At 37.6% G+C, this 17458-nt stretch overlaps 1 protein-coding gene across 2 annotated transcripts in view; it reads left to right on the plus strand.

Annotated features, from left to right (window-relative positions):
* The window catches only part of DLGAP2 (DLG associated protein 2), a 152624-nt gene extending 135390 nt beyond the window's left edge, over positions 1–17234 (plus strand). For both annotated transcript variants that reach the window (XM_018088891.2, XM_008932727.3), the window contains exons 11-13: positions 7663–7754; positions 11922–12074; positions 14394–17234. In XM_018088891.2, coding sequence (XP_017944380.1) covers positions 7663–7754; positions 11922–12074; positions 14394–14612 — 464 coding nt within the window. In that variant the 3' untranslated portion in view covers positions 14613–17234. The remainder of the gene's footprint in view (positions 1–7662; positions 7755–11921; positions 12075–14393) is intronic.
* Positions 17235–17458: the final 224 nt, after the last annotated feature.

A 17458-nucleotide genomic window follows, 5' to 3' on the forward strand; every position in this document is an offset into this window, starting at 1 on the left:
CTTATTAATGAATAGCCATTTTAAAAATGTTTCTATTCCTTTACAGGCACTTCAGCCTGTTGGAAGAACAGAAAGCAGTAGGCAAGAACAATAGTTAAAGCACTTCTGCAGTTACACAGACATATGCATTATTAGAAATTTCAGTTGTATTTTCTTATTATAATTTTGTCAAGAATCATTATTATTCTCCCGTGTCCCGTAGACTCCTTGAAAGGAGTGATGGGTTAAAGTGAAAAATAATGTAGACTATTTTGGAACAAGATCCAAGCCAGCACTAATGATAGTAATATATCAAAGTGGTCCTAGCACTCAGTAGCCAACTCCCTGTGACTCCCTTTGAGGTCAATTATCCTTGTTCTTCAGGCTCAGTTTTATAAATATTTCAATCCCTGACAATCTGAATTATTGTCTCAGCTGAGCTTTTCTCAGATCACAAATTAGTTCATATTAAGTTTTCTTACTAGCATCTTTCCCTGCCCTCCCTCCACGTACTCTTTCCTGGTCATCTTCTTTCCCCCTCAATGAGTTCTTGCTATGATCTATCCCCAAGTCTTGAGACAGGCCAGCATGGTGACTAAAAGGCCAAATTTTATTTCTTGTGCTGACCTTTTCAAAATAAATAATATCTATGCATTTACATCATCTTTTTTTTATTTTACAGTCATATTTCTACACTATATTGTGTCCAAGTCTGCCAAGTGACGACATAGGATTTGGCGAGGGGTGGGGCGTGGGGTGAAAGACTGTTTTTCCTTCCTTCAGCCTCTGGTGCTTTCTGTTCTTATTTTCATCATGGCAGAGCTGAGCTGAGAATTTTCCCCTTGCATTGATACTGTGAAGACTTTAATACCCTCCTAGGGGTTTGCAAAGTATAAATAATGAAATATTTTTGATTAGCCCATGTGAGAATTTCCAAGCCTTCTTTCATAACAGTTATTTCTCACTACATTTTACCACGTCTTATTTTTCAATTCTCCAAATTTTCGCACTGCTGAATACTGACATTTCAATGCCGTGTTGTAAGAATCCCTAAGCACCTGCTTCCCAGATCACCTGTTACTGATGTAGGGACATCAGTGCTTCTGATCTGAAGCAGAAGTTCAAAGAGCAAGATTTTGATCTCTTTGGAAAGAGTAAAATTATTTAGAGTGCAACGGGGAGAAACACACAGGCAATTAGCCCCTCTCTTTCCCTAGGATGCCAGTGAGGCATCTGCAGGCAAGAGCTGGACTTCTCCTATCTCTTCTCTCTGCAAGGTCTTCATTGTGCACAGCCCTAGTCAAATCTGCAGCCATATGAAATGAACAGGGGAAACACACTCCCATCAGTACTCCTCACTGGGAGACACAGAGAGGCAGTTAGCAGTGTTATTCCTTGGAATATGAAACTGTGTACTACATGAGGAAAACTTTGAGGAGCTGACTTTAGTTGAACACCTGTTCTCAGGTGCAGAACCACCCTCCTTCCCACCATGTGAAGTTATACTTTTTGATTCCAGAAATACTCGGAAACACCTTGTTGCATGGTGAATTGGCAATCAGGGAAGTAGTTTTCTGTAAATTGTACAAAGAAATGGACTTCAGTAATTTTTATTAATATTTGGAGTTAGTGACACCCTTTTAACTTGGAATATTTCAGTCAGAAAACAAAATGTAATATCAGGATTTTGTTTCCCCATCTGTAGAGGAACTCTAATCTGTAAGAGAAAAAAGAGGGGAAAAAAAAGAAAAAGAGCAATTCCCTGATAGAGAGTTGATAAAACACAACTGAAATGGACCTTTAAAATCCCTTTATCAAACTAACAAAAATGAGTTAGTTACTTGCATTTGGGGGAACATTTTGGCCTCCCTAATAAAGAAGTTATTATCGAATAGGTCTATGTAGCATATCCAAAATGGAAGTTTGTGTTCAGCTGATTGTCAAAAGTAAACCCCAAAGTTCCAATTTTCCATTTTATGTGACTCATTTCAAGAGACCTTCCTGAAATAATTTTCAAATTACATTATCTTTGAAATGGTATCCCTTCACCTAGCAATGCTTAGATCAAGTAAGAGGAAGTTTTCAAAGAATTAATTTCACCAAGAGAATGAGCTTCACAGCATTTTAAAAATTCAGTGTGAATAATTTTTTTTCTGTTGAGTCTTTAGCACATTTTTTATCCCCAGTTTGAGCTACGGAGCTTATAAGGTATATATCCACAAGAACTTAAGTTTAATGATATCCCAGCATGAAATAGATCTGATTTTTTTAAATGTTTGTCAGTTCCTTGAAGAAAATACACAAAAATGGCCAAGTCGAAAGCAAATAAATATCTTCCAGCAGGAGCTACTATTCCCAAAACACTTCACAGCAAGGTTTGCACATTCAAACTGTCATTCTTAATGCTGAATAATTTCTTTTTAGCCTGGGTGTATTAATTGTACCTGAAGACCAAATATAGCTTTGCATCTCATGGGAGAAGGCTGTCCTTATGATACCACTTCTATTTCATTTTAAACACGGGAAGAGTTAAAATAGAACTGCATTTTAGAAAACAATTTCATTTTTGGCTTTAACACAATAGTTCCGAGATCACCGAGAGCTGTCTGATTGCTGTATTGATTTGTTCTTTCACTGTAGCTTTTGTCTTATAATGCTGTTTTAAGAACTTCACTCATCAGGTCTTAGAAAAAGAGAAAATAATCATTGGAGCAAAAATAACTTCTCTCTCTTTCTTTTCACAGAATTTTTTTGTTTGGTCAGTTGCCATGAGTTATATTTTGAAGTCTCTGCAAAGTTCATATATTGTTTGTGGAGGCAATTATTTGTGTTCTAAGTGTTTAATATATCATAGATAGATAGATAGGTAGATAGATAAATAGAGATACAGATGTAGATCTATAGATAAATATAGATAGATATGTGGCTGTAACTGTTCCCAGGGTTAGTCATCTGATCATTTGCACTAGCAGGGTGCCTGCAAGCAGAGATGTGTTTCTCATGGGTGCTGACTGGAGTTTCAGTTTTACACCGTGAAAATTGTGTTTGGCTATTACTGGTGTGTAGGTGATGACAAGAAAAACACTCAACTGTCACAAAGCTCTTGAAGACCAAGAAGGTCAGGACTCTGCCTCTGGTGATGGCAGCAGGGAGAGCAGCTCAGGGAGGGGGAGAGCAGCTCAGGGAGGGGGAGAGCAGGCCAGCCAGGGGGGAGCCACAGTCCCTGCCCACAGCTCGTGGGCAAGGTCTGGCAGAGGGAAGATAACTTCCTGGGCTTCTTAGTGCCACTTAGTGCTTGAACTCTGAAATACTTCATTATGGAGAACAGCTGCACAGTTTACTCTCACATAAAAACACTAATATAGGCTCAAAAATTAACTACAGTATAGACTATGCCAGCAGAAAAGTTGTTTTGCTGGTATCTTCTGCACCATGGTTGGGAGCTCTGCTGGCATAGCTACATGGTAAAGTGATCTCTAACAGGGAAACAAATAAAGATATTAGGGAGAGTGAGAGAGCAAAGTATCACCCTTCTCTCCCCTTCCCCTTCATTCCATGAATGGATGCTGGATTTTTCCTTGCTAATCCTCTGGCTGATATTTCCACAGTACTACAAAGGCTTTACTTAATAAGGCTGAATAGTAAAAGAAAATACAGAGTTAAATCTCTCATAATTTGGGGAGGGGGGAGGAGAGGGGGAAATAAAAACCAACAAAAAAACCCTCACAACCAATTTATTTTAGTATATTCATCAATTAATTATCCACGAAAGCTTTCTTAGGTGTTTGACCAAATATGGGTTATCCTTTAGTCAAAGAGAAATTACTGACATAATTTTCTAATGCTTTTCACAAACCTATCCTTCAGGAACTGCTGAAATTTACATTTGCAGTGTTGTGAATGACTAAAGAATGTCTTAATTGTCCCGAAACAGTCTGTAAAGTCCTATAGTGTGGAATCCAAGAATTCCTCCTATAATTTCTATTGTTCTGCTGAAATTTTCTCATCTGTGAACTCAGCTTTGTTGAAGTAAATAGCAAATTTGCAGCAAGTCCCACTTGGTGCACAGGGATTTCATTGTCATAACTAACATCCAGAGCACTGCCAGCTGGAGGTTGTGTTGTCCTAAAATGCCATCTGAACATTATATATTTTTTTTGTGCTGACATGCTCTGTTGATAGTGAAAAAGATATTTCTAAAGATTACTAAGTTAGGTTTAAAGATTAGACAAATGTCATGCCCTACTTTGAGTCAGGAGGATGAACTAACTGCCAGTTCCAATTTTTTTTTCTAGGCATATTTTCTTAGGTTGTTTGTGGAGCAATTTATTTACAGGTAGAGGGGGAAAAATGGAATGAAAATTTAAATTAAAACACGTCATTTAAATAAACAGTAACGAATGCCAGAAGCAGATTGATTGTTACTAGTTTCTCACTGCCAGTATAGCAGTGGCACAACTGAGCAAAGTTTTTAACCTGTCAAAAGTAGAGTTACAAAATCAGATTATAATCGGTTTCATCAATATAGACATCTACCCCCTTTACCTTTGTGATATGAAATAATTTTTGATTACAAGATTTTGTAGAATTTCTCAAGCAATTCCACACATATATAATACTAGCAATTTTGTAACATGATTACTTCAAGGGATAAGACACTATTGTATTAATTGTGCAATTTACACAATCTCTAACCAAGATGTAAATCCTGAGTCTGTTTTTATTGAAGTCCCGGCCAGCATTTTGTGTACGTTCAGAGCAGAAGTCATACAGGACCATATAGCAGAAATGGAGTGCTTCATACAGGCAGGGAGCAGAATGAAGGTTGAGTGACTCTTTCCTGATATTTGGGCAAATATAATATTATCTTAATGGTGGTAGGTATATGGATGATATAAAAATTGTATCTATTTATGCGTGTTGGTAGATTTTATCATCATTTATTTACAAGAAAAATCTTCTAGGCACCACCAAACATCTCAATCTCTCCAGTCTCTAACATTCATCATTCTTTCATGGAGATAATCAATCTGCACTCATCAGAATAATTCCCCAATGCATGAAATTAATAACAAGGCTTTGGATGTCTATTAATATTGTGCTAAAGATTATGAGTTGAAGTGTTTTAATACTTTAATTTAATTAAAGCAAAGTAGAGTAGCATGAATATTAGGGATTCTAACCTCTATGTTTTATTACGTCTGATTTACTTATTAAAATGGAAATAGAGTTAGATCTTTAGTAAATGCTGGGGCTGTAATTATACATGTGTATTCAGCACTGTGACTCAGTGACACATGCAACTAGCCCAGTCTTACATCCCTGCCAGATTTGTATCACACAAAAATTCTGCACTGGGCTATAAATCACTACTGCTTGTTGACATGATCTTTCATGGTAATGAAGATAAAATAAATGCTTATTTAATATGGGGGTTGGGGTAACTTTGAGATTCACTAGAAAATATCAGACATATATAGATTATGTCAGGATCTACTTTTTACAGTAGGTCTACAACCAATACCTCTTACTCAGGCTATGTGAGTAGAGTTCATAGCTATTTGAGCTATGAACTATAAAATTCAGCAGAGAAACTAAAGCTGAACTGTATTCACTGATAAGCACAACCATCAGCCTATGGAATCATCTTACTTTCTTTCTGCCCAGTGAACAGCTGAACATAGCATGAAATAGGCAATGTCAGGGACCTGCTACAGCACAATTCCTCATCCTGGAAAAGAAGGAACTCTGGCCCCATACTGGGAGTTTGTCTAATGCCCTGAGCTACAGAGCGCCAAGAGAAAAAAGGAGGATACAGGATGTTTGTCACAGAACTCATCACCTTTATTAAAAGTGCTGGGAACCAAATTAAAGCAATTTATTTCAGATTAAATGAAATATTACTTTTTTATTTAGTTTTTTGTATGTTTGTCCAGGTTTTAACACTCAAAACATTTTTTCTGTATGCCAATAATGCATTAGAGGAAAGTGAGGGGTTTGGTGATCGAAAAACCCAAACCAATTAAAATGCTTTATTTCATTTGGCTGACAAAACAAAAACAAACCCCAGTGAATTACTCATGAAGCCCTGAACCACTTCACCCTTTCATAATGGATGTCACACAGGACTGATGAATTCTGTATATTGCTGTTTAGTTTAGTATTGTGGCACAGTTGTACTGTTAATCCAACAGAAAATGGAATAGATTTTGAGAACAACAGCTCTACACATTAACACATGCTTTGAAAGTTACTGAGTTTATAACTGGAGCCCAAAACTTTCAAATTGTCTCTTGCTGCTACTTGTGGGTGAGCAGATGTTTCACTGGTCTAGAGAAAGCAGTATTAAAATGTAAAATCTACTACCAAGATCCTGGTTTCACATGCCGTCCTGTACTTATTCTAAATAACAACAAAATGTTAAGCCCTACTGGAGTTTAATGTTTCCTTTATCATGGGCTGCAGATCAGTTCTGCTGTACTATTGTGTCTTCATTCCCCCCTCTCCATTCTGTTTGAATTATCAGTTTGGTTTCCCCAAATATAAGTAAAATACGTCAAAATAATTGCTGTCTACCCTAACTTCACCTCTCTATATCTTTAACAAAAAGATTTGGAAATTCTCCAGTTAAAATCAGCCTTCCATTGAGACCACAGTTTAAAATGCTTTTTGAAGTGTTACATTTTCATCACAGAGATGGATGTGGAGGAAAGGAAGTGTAGGAAAGGATATGTAGAAAGGAGGTGTAGGAAAGGATATGTAGAAAGGAGGTGTAGGAAAGGATATGTAGAAAGGAGGTGTAGGAAAGGATATGTAGAAAGGAGGTGTAGGAAAGCATGGTGCTACCTACCGAAGTATAGTATATATCCCAGCAACTGTGGGAGTCAGGAGGATTTAGTTTCTTAGGAATAAGCCAGTACCCCTAGGCACTACAGTCAATAGAAAGACAGAGGCATCTCCAGGAAGAAATTCAGCTCATCTAAAAATAAGTGCCTAACATGGCTAAGCTGACGAGCTCAGATCACTGATTATAGAGTATTCAGAAATTTTAATTTAGACAGATGACTCTTGGAAACAAAGTCAAATAAAATGAGTTTGGTCCCTTTCCCCAGTGCTTATGCACACTGTAAATGGACAGTGGGGAAATACCAACATATCCATGGGGGTTGATCCTGATTCAGCAAAGTCCTGGAGTATCATCTTGTGTCCCACTTTTTCTGAAGCTCCTGTGCTGAGGACTTTGTGTATTTTCCTTGGTAGACAACCTGTAACTCCTAATGGGTTAAACAAGACATGTCTCAGAGATGTAATTCCTCTGAGGATCTCATCCTTATGGTAGGAGTATGTTATATTACAGTTTAATGTATTAACTTCAGAACAGACAGGATAAAGAGAGTTCACCCAGGGATCATCCACACAACTGAGTGAAATAATTTGAGATTGCAGAACCAGAGGATATTATGTAAGGTACATGTAAAGCTCCCTTTGACATCAAGGTGCCACTCAGCTTTCTTATATCTCAGTCTTTTTAAAAAATATTTTATGTGTATAATCACAAGCAACAAACCCAAATATTTATTTCCCTTATAAAATAAACAGGAATTTCAGCGACATATTTTTGAGCTGGATTAGGCATTTACTGCCAAAACCCATTTATTGGTAATAATCTGTCTGTGTGTTTAGTTCTAGGTAAGATCCGAAGTGCTGTTGGAAGTGCTCAGCTCCTCATGTCTCAGAAATTCCAGCAATTTTATTGGCTTTGTCAGCAAAATCTGGTAAGTCACTATGCCTGGCTGTTCTTCCAGAGTTTAAGGTTATTTGTCCACAGAATTTTAGAATTTATTATTTTTACTTCACAAACAACAACAGTAGCATTCTGAAATGTTATTTTCATGTCCCACGTTTTGTCTTATTGCTCCCCTTCTTTAAACTTTATCCTTAAGTATGGTGCTAGTACATTTTTTTTCAAAGCAAATATGAAATTCCAGTAATTTCAGTCTGATTAGATTTTGTCTTTTCTCTTTTTGCTATCTTTATTAAAGAAAAGAAAATGAAAAGGGAACTAATGCAAGTTTTCCGAGACATAATATTATGGCTTATTTTTGTAATACCCTAATATAGCAACGATATTTCAGGTAAGAAAGGGGAAAATTTTCACATTACAGTAAGTGGAGAATAGTAAAATAGAATAGTGTAGAATACATGATCCAGCCTTCTACCTACCTGAAAACAGGACTGATCTTGGAAATGAGATATACATAATGTTCATAAAATTGGGTTGCATAATTTGCATTGCCAATTATATATAAGATGTCCTAGGGCTAAAGGAACAGATGCAGTATATTACTTATGAGAGTTACTGCTATTGTTCTTGAAGTTCATTAGAGACTAATTCAATTCTAAATGTTATCTTCATTAATATGACAGCAGCCATCAGTGATACAAACATTGCGGCAAGATGATACTAATCAATAGAAGAACGTAATTCTTCTAGCTACAGTTGGTGGTAGAACACCTTTCTTTGAGAACACTCAAATATCAAGTGTAACTTTCTCCTTTTGACTGTCCCCACACCTCATATATTGAAAGAGCAGAATTCTATTGCGTGCATGACAGCAGACATGACCTATACGTCTAGTTAGATGCTTTTATTTGAGTGTTGGCATTTGCCCCATAACTTTTAAGGCAGAACATCCATTCTGCAAAGACCTACTTGCTACTTTCCATCCATAAAGTTAAACATTCAGAATTCCTGAAACTGAAATCAAATATTACTGAAAAAGTCATGCCAAAAAGTCATACCTTCTGATAGAAAATAATAAGATATATGGTCCTCATTAGGAAAGAATCCAATTATGTACTTCAAAGACACTGTCAAAACAAGAATTTTAATAGCTGTTACAGAATGACAGAGGAAACATACAAAGTCAGGCAAGCAGATGACCACGTCTGTATTATCAAATACATCGTGTGCTCTCTATCTAGTAATTTGTTTCATATAAAAAGGAAGGAATCATCACTGTCTAAAAGTTTCTCACTGCAAATTTAAAAATGCCCTCCATTACCTGATTAAGCTATGCAAACTAAGATTTGGAGAGCCTAACCTCCACTCCACTTCATTTATCTTCAAGTGGGCCCAGCACTTGTGCTGAGAGCATTACTGTGATAGCAAATGCAATTCCTGCTCAGCACGGCTGTCAGCTATTTGGAAGTGAGAACAATTCATTACTGCAAAGGAGAAATCTACAGCTTTGCAGACAGCATGACCAGAAAGCTGGCAAGATTTTACGTCTCTCTTTCTTATTTGGATAATAAACCTTTGAACTCCATAACAGCAACTTTATCCCACTCTGGAGATTTAGACTCTGAATATTCTTCAGTTTCATTAAACCAGTAATGGGCTCTGAAGAAAACAGCAACTGCAAGAGTGGACTTTAGGTCATTCATATTTGGAGGCTTTTCTTCCTATTCCTAATGATAGAGTTTGTTGCTAAATAGTCACTTAGTGTATACCCACAGCAGGCTTTCCATATGCTCCTAAGGCAGCATTGCGGTGCCCCACGGGAATGTTGCCAGCCAGTGAGTTCCTTTTCTTGAAAACATCCAACACGTACAGGGCTGCCACACAGCGGTTCCTATGACAGTGTTCAGCATCTATAAGCATAAATGTAGGACAAAGAACAACAGCATTTAATTCTGCCAATTCAAAAGGCAGCAACGGTTTAAGAAGAGAAATATACTTACTCAAACTGAAATTTAACCAGGAAACTCACCTATCTCCTGTGGACTTTTCTAAAGGCTCATGGGAACTTTAAGGGGCACATTTGATTACACTCTGGGTTAAGACCTCTTATCAAAGACCCTAATTTAAGGTAAATTTACAAAAATTTAAGCTTCGATGAAGTTTTATTTACAAATCTGGCTGGCTATCTGCTACATGTATACTGTTCCCACTACTTGGAAAAAAACCTATTACTGATTAATAACTACTCCCTTCTAGATTATTCACATTAGTTCTTGTAACTCCCAGTTTTTTTACCTTGAAGTGTCCTCCTGCATACTCTCTTGTCAGCATAGATCCTGCTCACCTAGTGAGATCCTTGCTCAGTATGTCATGGTTGCAGACAAAAACAGAGCAGCTCAAGCACCAGCTAGGTACTGGTTGCTTGGTTTAGGCTTCATTTAGAAGGAAGGCTGCAAAGCTGAATTCCAAGTACAATACAAATTAATGAGCAGCTTCTGAGAAGAAGCAGGTTTAAGCCAATCTTTTCAAAACTTAGTTAGCTGTAATAGTATTCATTTGTGCCAGCATTTATTTGTGAACTGTGGATCTGTATGAAGCAGGAGGCAGCCCTCTTGTGTCCAGACTACACATGGCACAGCCCTCTGCAAAAGCCACGCTGGAGGCCTGGTCTTAGCAAATACCATGAGCAGAGTGGGGAGCACAAAGGTACAGAACAGCAAATAGCTTTGATTCAGAAGGCAGTGGCCTTGCAATGGGTGTCATCATTTTCTGGCTGTTTGTAGGAAACGGGGAAGAGGGACTGAGGAGACCAGGCTGGAGAGAACAGATTGCAAGATAAGATATCCTGATGTGGGACCATCCTGACAAATTTCACACAAAGAGTTGGTTCTTAAAGCCTGAGATATTGACCTCTGTAGAGTAACTAACACCACTGACATAAATTTTAAACCATTTTTTAGTAAATTGGGATCTACCCAATGAAGTAGTTTTCAGTAAACACTTATCTGGAGTTGCAACCTTTCCCAGAAGTCTGGTATAATCTATATGGCCAGTTCTGTTAAATCCCTGAAGCTGCCTATGAAAAGGAGACTTTCTTCTAGTGAAGAAGACTTCTAAGTTGTTCTTTGCCCAGATTCCAAAAGACATCTAGGTATGGGTAACACTACATGTTGTATTTAATATCTAAAATGCCTGTCTCCACTAGATTTGTAAAAGGTGGGGCACAGAGCCTTGCATCAGCAATAACAGCAGTGATACTAACACAGTAAACTAGTCATTACAGCTTTTTCCCAGGAATGGGGAGATCCAGAGTCCCCTTGGCCTGGTTTTGATTCCGTCTCTTCAGCTCCATTCTTTAGACCATCTTAATGGCTTCTTCCTGCTCTGGAAGGAAAAGGGCATCTCTCCTCTACCTTCACAGACATATTTACCAAGTAAACCCTATGTCATTAAACCAACAAAGCTATCTTCTAGTACCAATGCTCAGAAAGCACAGGGTTAAAAGTCTGCATACCACCTTGTATTGCAATTTTTATCCAGCAGCAGCAGCTAATTAATCAAATAGAGGGTCATCTTGCTAATTGTTATGACCAGTGTTTGCTCCATTAAGTCTTGTGCACACAGAGCCGCTTAATTGCAGTACCTGGTGGCAATGCCTTCCCAGTTCCTTTGTGTGATTCAGCTCCCTGGAGAACAAAATCCTACTATCCCCATCAAAATTTCATACCTCATGTATACATTTGAAAATGCAAGCCAATGTAAACATTGAGTTCAGCATAAGCTGACAAGTCTTTGTGATATCGTTTTGTCTTCTAATCAGCTATCGTGAATGCAATTTTTAAACAGAAAGACTTCAAGCTGCCTGGAATACAAACCACGTTCCCCTTCCCTTTAATAATCAGCAGGCAGAGGCTGTCAGTTTGTTCCGTTTTAGAAATGCAGGTCAGCACAGCATATGGTGTAAGGAACTTCCCATGCCACAAATTCAAGAAGGCTTGCATGTGACATCCAGCTCATTCATCTTTGGGTTGTGTAGGAGGCACAACTTTCCAGTCACAGCTCCCAGCTGTAAAGTGCAAAAGGCCTTAGCACTGAGCAGCGCTGCAGAAATGTAATCTGGCACGATGCCTTTCCTGCCTCAATGCACACTCTGTAAAGCCTCCTGTTCTATTCATATTCTCTCCTTTGCTCCTGACAGGACCCGAGTGCCATGCCGAGACCAACTTCCCAGGACCTAGCAGGTTTCTGGGACTTACTGCAGCTCTCAATTGAAGACGTCAGCATGAAGTTTGATGAACTGCACCAGTTGAAACTCAATGAATGGAAAATAATAGAATCACCTGAAAGGAAGGTAAGCAGACCATTTACTCCCCATTTGTAGTCCTGCAGTCTCCTTGCGTTAAATATAATAATGAAACATGATAGGCTTCTAACCCTGGGAAGTATTTAATTGGCATGGCCCAATTTTTACATGGAAAATTCCATCAGATGTGAGGAGATTAGTCTTTTTAACAATGTTGAGCTGAATTGTATAAGAAATAAAATGGGGTTTGCTAAATTAGTTCACTCCATAACACTTTTGTTCAAAATATTTCGATTCACATTCTAAAGGCTAGAACTGAAATATGTTCTTATTAATTCAGACTGAAGACAATAGCCCAAGCATTCAAACAAAGTAAACTTGGCGCTCTGCTACATTTGGGGCAGCCCAGACCTGAGCACTTCAGTGTTTAACCCTACCTGCACGACACAACTGATACTAGAACAGAAATGAGATGTAAGCATATGACAAAACATGGTGCAGGTCATATTAAAGCTCAGCCCACAAAAATTTGGGGAACAAAGAGTGCTGTTGGCAAACTGCCCACATTTCTGCCTTGCAACTCCACCATCTGGGAGATGCCCCACTGTGATGCTTACAAAGCAAAGTTGGCAAATTGCCCATTAAAGCAGTGTAATTCTGAAACTGCCTTTCCCCTCTCTAGAGCTCCATCCCTTGCCCTGATTATCCCGCTATCCTTGCTGATTATTGTATCAGTCAGATGAAAACAGCATTTGGTTTGAGTCAGTACTGTTGGCCTCAGGTGAATACTTGTTTGGTTTGGGAGGAATTAGGAGGCATTTTGACAACTTTTTCATTTCTTCATGCTCCTCTTGGATTTTAATTTTCAGCCAACGGGTTGGTGGATGGTGAGTTTGCAACTCTTGCTTACTAGTGACAACTGGAAGTAAGAAATTATTGTAGTGACAGCAACAGTGATGTTCCTAAGAGGGAAATAACTAAAAGTGGAAAAAAAATAAAAGATGGAACAAGAGGAATGGAGCCCTTATGTTCCTGGCTGAAAACAGGAAATAGAGAAAATAAAGACTGGAAGAGCTGGCTATCATGGGGAATAGCATCTTAGGCTGCTGCACTGTTCCTGTTTAATATAGAACTATGTTTTTAAATGACCTTAGTTATTTAGTCTTGGCTACTGCATTTTGGTAGTAGATTCAGAATTTTATTTTTTTTTTTAAAGACCAAACAATGAAGAGTCTGTAAACCATAGGTGTATCAGTTCAATTTCTGTATTATTTGAATCCTGCTGTGCATCAAATTAACTGTGTTCTCCATAAGGAACAGCCCATACTCTGTACTACTACCATTATTTTAAGAAATTATATAGCAAAAAGATCAATCACAATAATCATAAATAAACATGGGAAGTTGTGGAATCTCCATCTTTGGGGTTATGTAGTCCAGTATTAAATATGACATTAAAAACCTGTTTTAACTTCGAAGTTGCATCTAATTTCAAATGTGCTTTAAATAAGGATTGTGTGAAATCACCTCCAGACATCCGTCTCTTCTAATCTAAGCTACTGTACAATTCCTTGATTCTACAATATCTTTTTAAGGCCCTCATATGATATTTCACAGTCTCTAAACTGAGTAAAATATCCATTTCATACTTCAAAACAATTCTTGATTTAACTCCTGCAGAGAAATTTACAGATACTTTGGTAACAAAATCTACTGACTTTCACTTTATAATTTGATAATTCTTCAGAATAATTTTCTTCAAAATGGTCTAGGCTGACAAGCAGAATAATTAGCCCAATGTTCTCTCTCTAGTTGGAGCTTGAATGTTTCCATTTAGCAATTTATGGAGGAAACTAAACTAATAGACATATACACACAGCTGCTATCTCATATCCAGCTGAGGCTAAACTCAGTATGATTAATTTCATCCAAAATCCTGTCCTGCTAATCTTAGAGAGTCTTTTCACTTGATCAGACCACACAGATGCGCTGAATTCTTATTGGAGAGCCAGTGTGTGTTTCTGTTTATGAGTGTAATAATGTGTCAGCTAAAATTAAACAAATCCATATGAAAGTGAGGTATGCAGATTGCATGTGCCGATACCTGCAAGGACAGTACAAGGAAGCGCAGTCCTTTTTCAGGCACAGGACTGCAGAATGTGTAATGGTTGTCAAAAGGGGTTTTGTCAGTGTCCCTAGTGTGGATAGCTGTTCATGTAATCCATTAGTCAGCTGATGGGCAAGCACAAATTGAGCATGCTTGATGTATGTAATCAGTATTTTGCATTTCATGTCTTCAATGTGCATGCTCTGCTGACAAGTACCTTCTGCATACAACTCACCCTTGGTTTTAATGCCCTATTGCAGGAAGAAAGAAAGATTCCTCCTCCTGTACCAAAGAAGCCCCCAAAAGGAAAATTCCCTATCACAAGAGAGAAATCTCTGGACCTACCCGACAGACAGCGACAAGAAGCTAGAAGACGGCTGATGGCTGCCAAGCGAGCAGCCTCTTTCCGGCAGAATTCAGCCACAGAACGTGCAGACAGCATCGAGATCTATATCCCAGAGGCTCAAACACGGCTTTAAAGACAGAATGCTGCAGAGTTCCTTTTTTAAAAAAAATGCTTGTACAGTTTGTCACTTACCTGGTAATTTTTGTCTCATTCTCTCCACTAAATATGCCCTTGCTGTTGTGTTCTTTGTGCCATAAGCACAGTGGAATGCTTTTGATTTCCTCAGAATTTGCTGAGCTCACCGCAAGAATGACTTCTTTTTGTATTGTCTGACTTACAATCAGCTACAATGGATAGGGCTTGTCAAGACCTGACTTATCCAATATATTCTCAGAGGACAACAAGAAACACCTCTTGAGATGGAACCCAGCTTACTTTTTTGTTATTTATATTTTTATAAAATGTGTGATAATTAGGGATAAGAATTACAAACTATAAATGGGTGCATCTCACCATTCACTAGAGGCATTAGCTAATCCAAGTAGAAGGTGCTACAAATGTAAAGAGCAGGAAAGAAAGAACCCATTTATCTCTTTGACCTCCAGTTTCTTTTCCTAGAACCCAGCTAACATATTTACCCATGTGCTCTGCCACTCTTTTCATCTTTGTTACTGCAAAATAACATTAGGCGTCTCATCTCATGTCAAGTTTCTGGAGATGAACAGGGATACCCAGCCACTAAAACTCCAAAGTTCATCAGAAGCTAAGAAGCATACAAGTCTGGTGGTGGTGGGAATGTCCACTAAGAAACATTTGCTGTTAGCAGCATAACGACACTCTGAAACCTAAGCAAAATTGTAATGCAAGAGGACTTGAATGATGGGTGAAAGGAAAACAGAAGCCTTAAAAAGTTAGATCTTCTGTAGTAAGATGTGTAAAGAAAAAGTTATACTCGCTCCTTTGGAACACTCATTGCATTTTTAACAGTTCTTTTACATGTTAACATTTATTTTATAAACCTTCTCTCTTTCATTTCAAGAGCCGTGCTACATGTACTATTTAAAACTCTCAAATTGTTATAACAATTGAGTTTCCAGGGTATCCTTGAGAACAGAAAATCTTGCTTGTTTAAAATGCCAGTTGTGATGTTGTAAACAGTTTAAGAAATATGAATGTGAGTGGTAAGTATATATAAGTTTAAATGGTTATGTTAAGGTAAAGGTGAACTGTGGTTTACAGTTGTATTTTTTTTTAGAACTATTTTTCTATGCAGTATCATTTATGGCAAGAATAAACTTCTTGCTTGCTTCAGACATAGAAAAAAAAACATGACTCAAGAGATAAGTGATTTCCAGCCAGGAAATATAAGGAAAAGAATATATTTTCAAGCCTCACATTGTCAGAAGAGAAGTGGCAACTTCCACAGCCAAGAGGCTTTAATTTAAAACAAATTAAGACAGAATTATTCCACTTCACCTACCTTCCAGAGCCAACTGAGCAATCCAGCACTTAAAAGTCTTCAGGTGAAGACGCAATAAGATGAGTAACCTGCAGCCCCCAGTTCCAAGGTTTGAATCTTACTGAACACAACTTTAGGTCAAAACAGTGTGAACCCAGTGAGACAAACAGCCCCATTCCCTGTTTACCTGCTTTAACAAATGCAATGCATTTAGCCATAGGCAGAACAACTATTTAATTATACTTGAGCACTTTGGTTCTTCACCTGTTGAGCACTTTAAATACGAATCCCACACACCTTGCAGCCTGATGGATGACTGAAAACATGAAGTATTGTAGGTTATGCAGATCTGACATTGCTTCAAATCTGTTTTCTTTTGTTTGCTTTTTTTCTTTTTCCTTCTCTTTTTCCTACAGTGTATGTTATTAAGCATGACTTCTGTCTTTGGAGCACAGATGATAAAGCATGCTTGGCTTCAAGATACGAATCTTTAGAGATGAAGTTTTGAGAAGTTTCTTTGAGAAGAAACCCCTGTAAATTGAGCCTGATATCTGGTGTATACTTTACCAAATAGCCTTAAATTATATTTGGAAGCAAAAACCAAGACGAATGTATATCCTTCAAGAATGCAAAAAAAAAAAAAAAAAGGAAAAAAAAAGAATAAATCCCTGAAATATTCTTCTATACATGAAAACATTATATTTCCCTTCCCTTGCATTTTCAAGGCATTTTCTATTATGGAAAGAGCTGAATCCTAGGTAGTGTACAATACTGATGCTACTTCCTATAGTTGTTGTACTATTTTAAATACAGAAGTACATGCAGACACTGGCATCTTCAGCCTTGAAAACTAGTATCCTAAAGTGGAGCTGCTAATTGGAAATATCCACACAAAACCAAAGTCAGTGTCTTTCCTAGACTGAAGAAATTTAAAAGAGAAACACACACACCTGTACAACATATATATATATATGACAGCTGATATGTTTTATCTAATTTTCCTGTACACTTTGAGGAGAAATCACATTTGCCTTACTCGCTTGAACCCTCTCACCTGCAGCAACAGGTCATGCGATTAAGACAAGCTGTTCCTGATCCTGCTAGCAATCAGACTTCATGAAGATAAATTGTAAACCCAAGAGATTGCAGATAAGCTGAGATCCCAGCTGGCCTAATGATGCAGACTTGGAGCAGTCTGTGTTTTACATTTCCCATGCCTTTATGAGAAAATGTTCAATGGAAGATTTAGAAATCTATGATTGCTGTTTGTTAGACCTTGGTCAGAAAAAAATTATTTAAAAAAAACCCAACAAAAAACCAACAAAAAACAGCAACCAGAAAGAATCAAAAGTAAACTAGATGCCTACTGAAAAATCTGATAATATGTTATCTGTGCACATTACATTTTGAAGTGCAATATATTAACTTATTGTTGTGGTAAAATTATATCATTTAAGGCAAATAAGCCATTTCTATTTACGTATTGTATATCTGGTTAGTTTAGAAAAATAACATTATGC

The sequence above is a fragment of the Manacus vitellinus genome, unplaced genomic scaffold, assembly GCF_001715985.3.
Source record: "Manacus vitellinus isolate BGI_N305 unplaced genomic scaffold, ASM171598v3 scaffold_11_pilon, whole genome shotgun sequence".
In the NCBI taxonomy this organism is placed as follows: domain Eukaryota; kingdom Metazoa; phylum Chordata; class Aves; order Passeriformes; family Pipridae; genus Manacus; species Manacus vitellinus.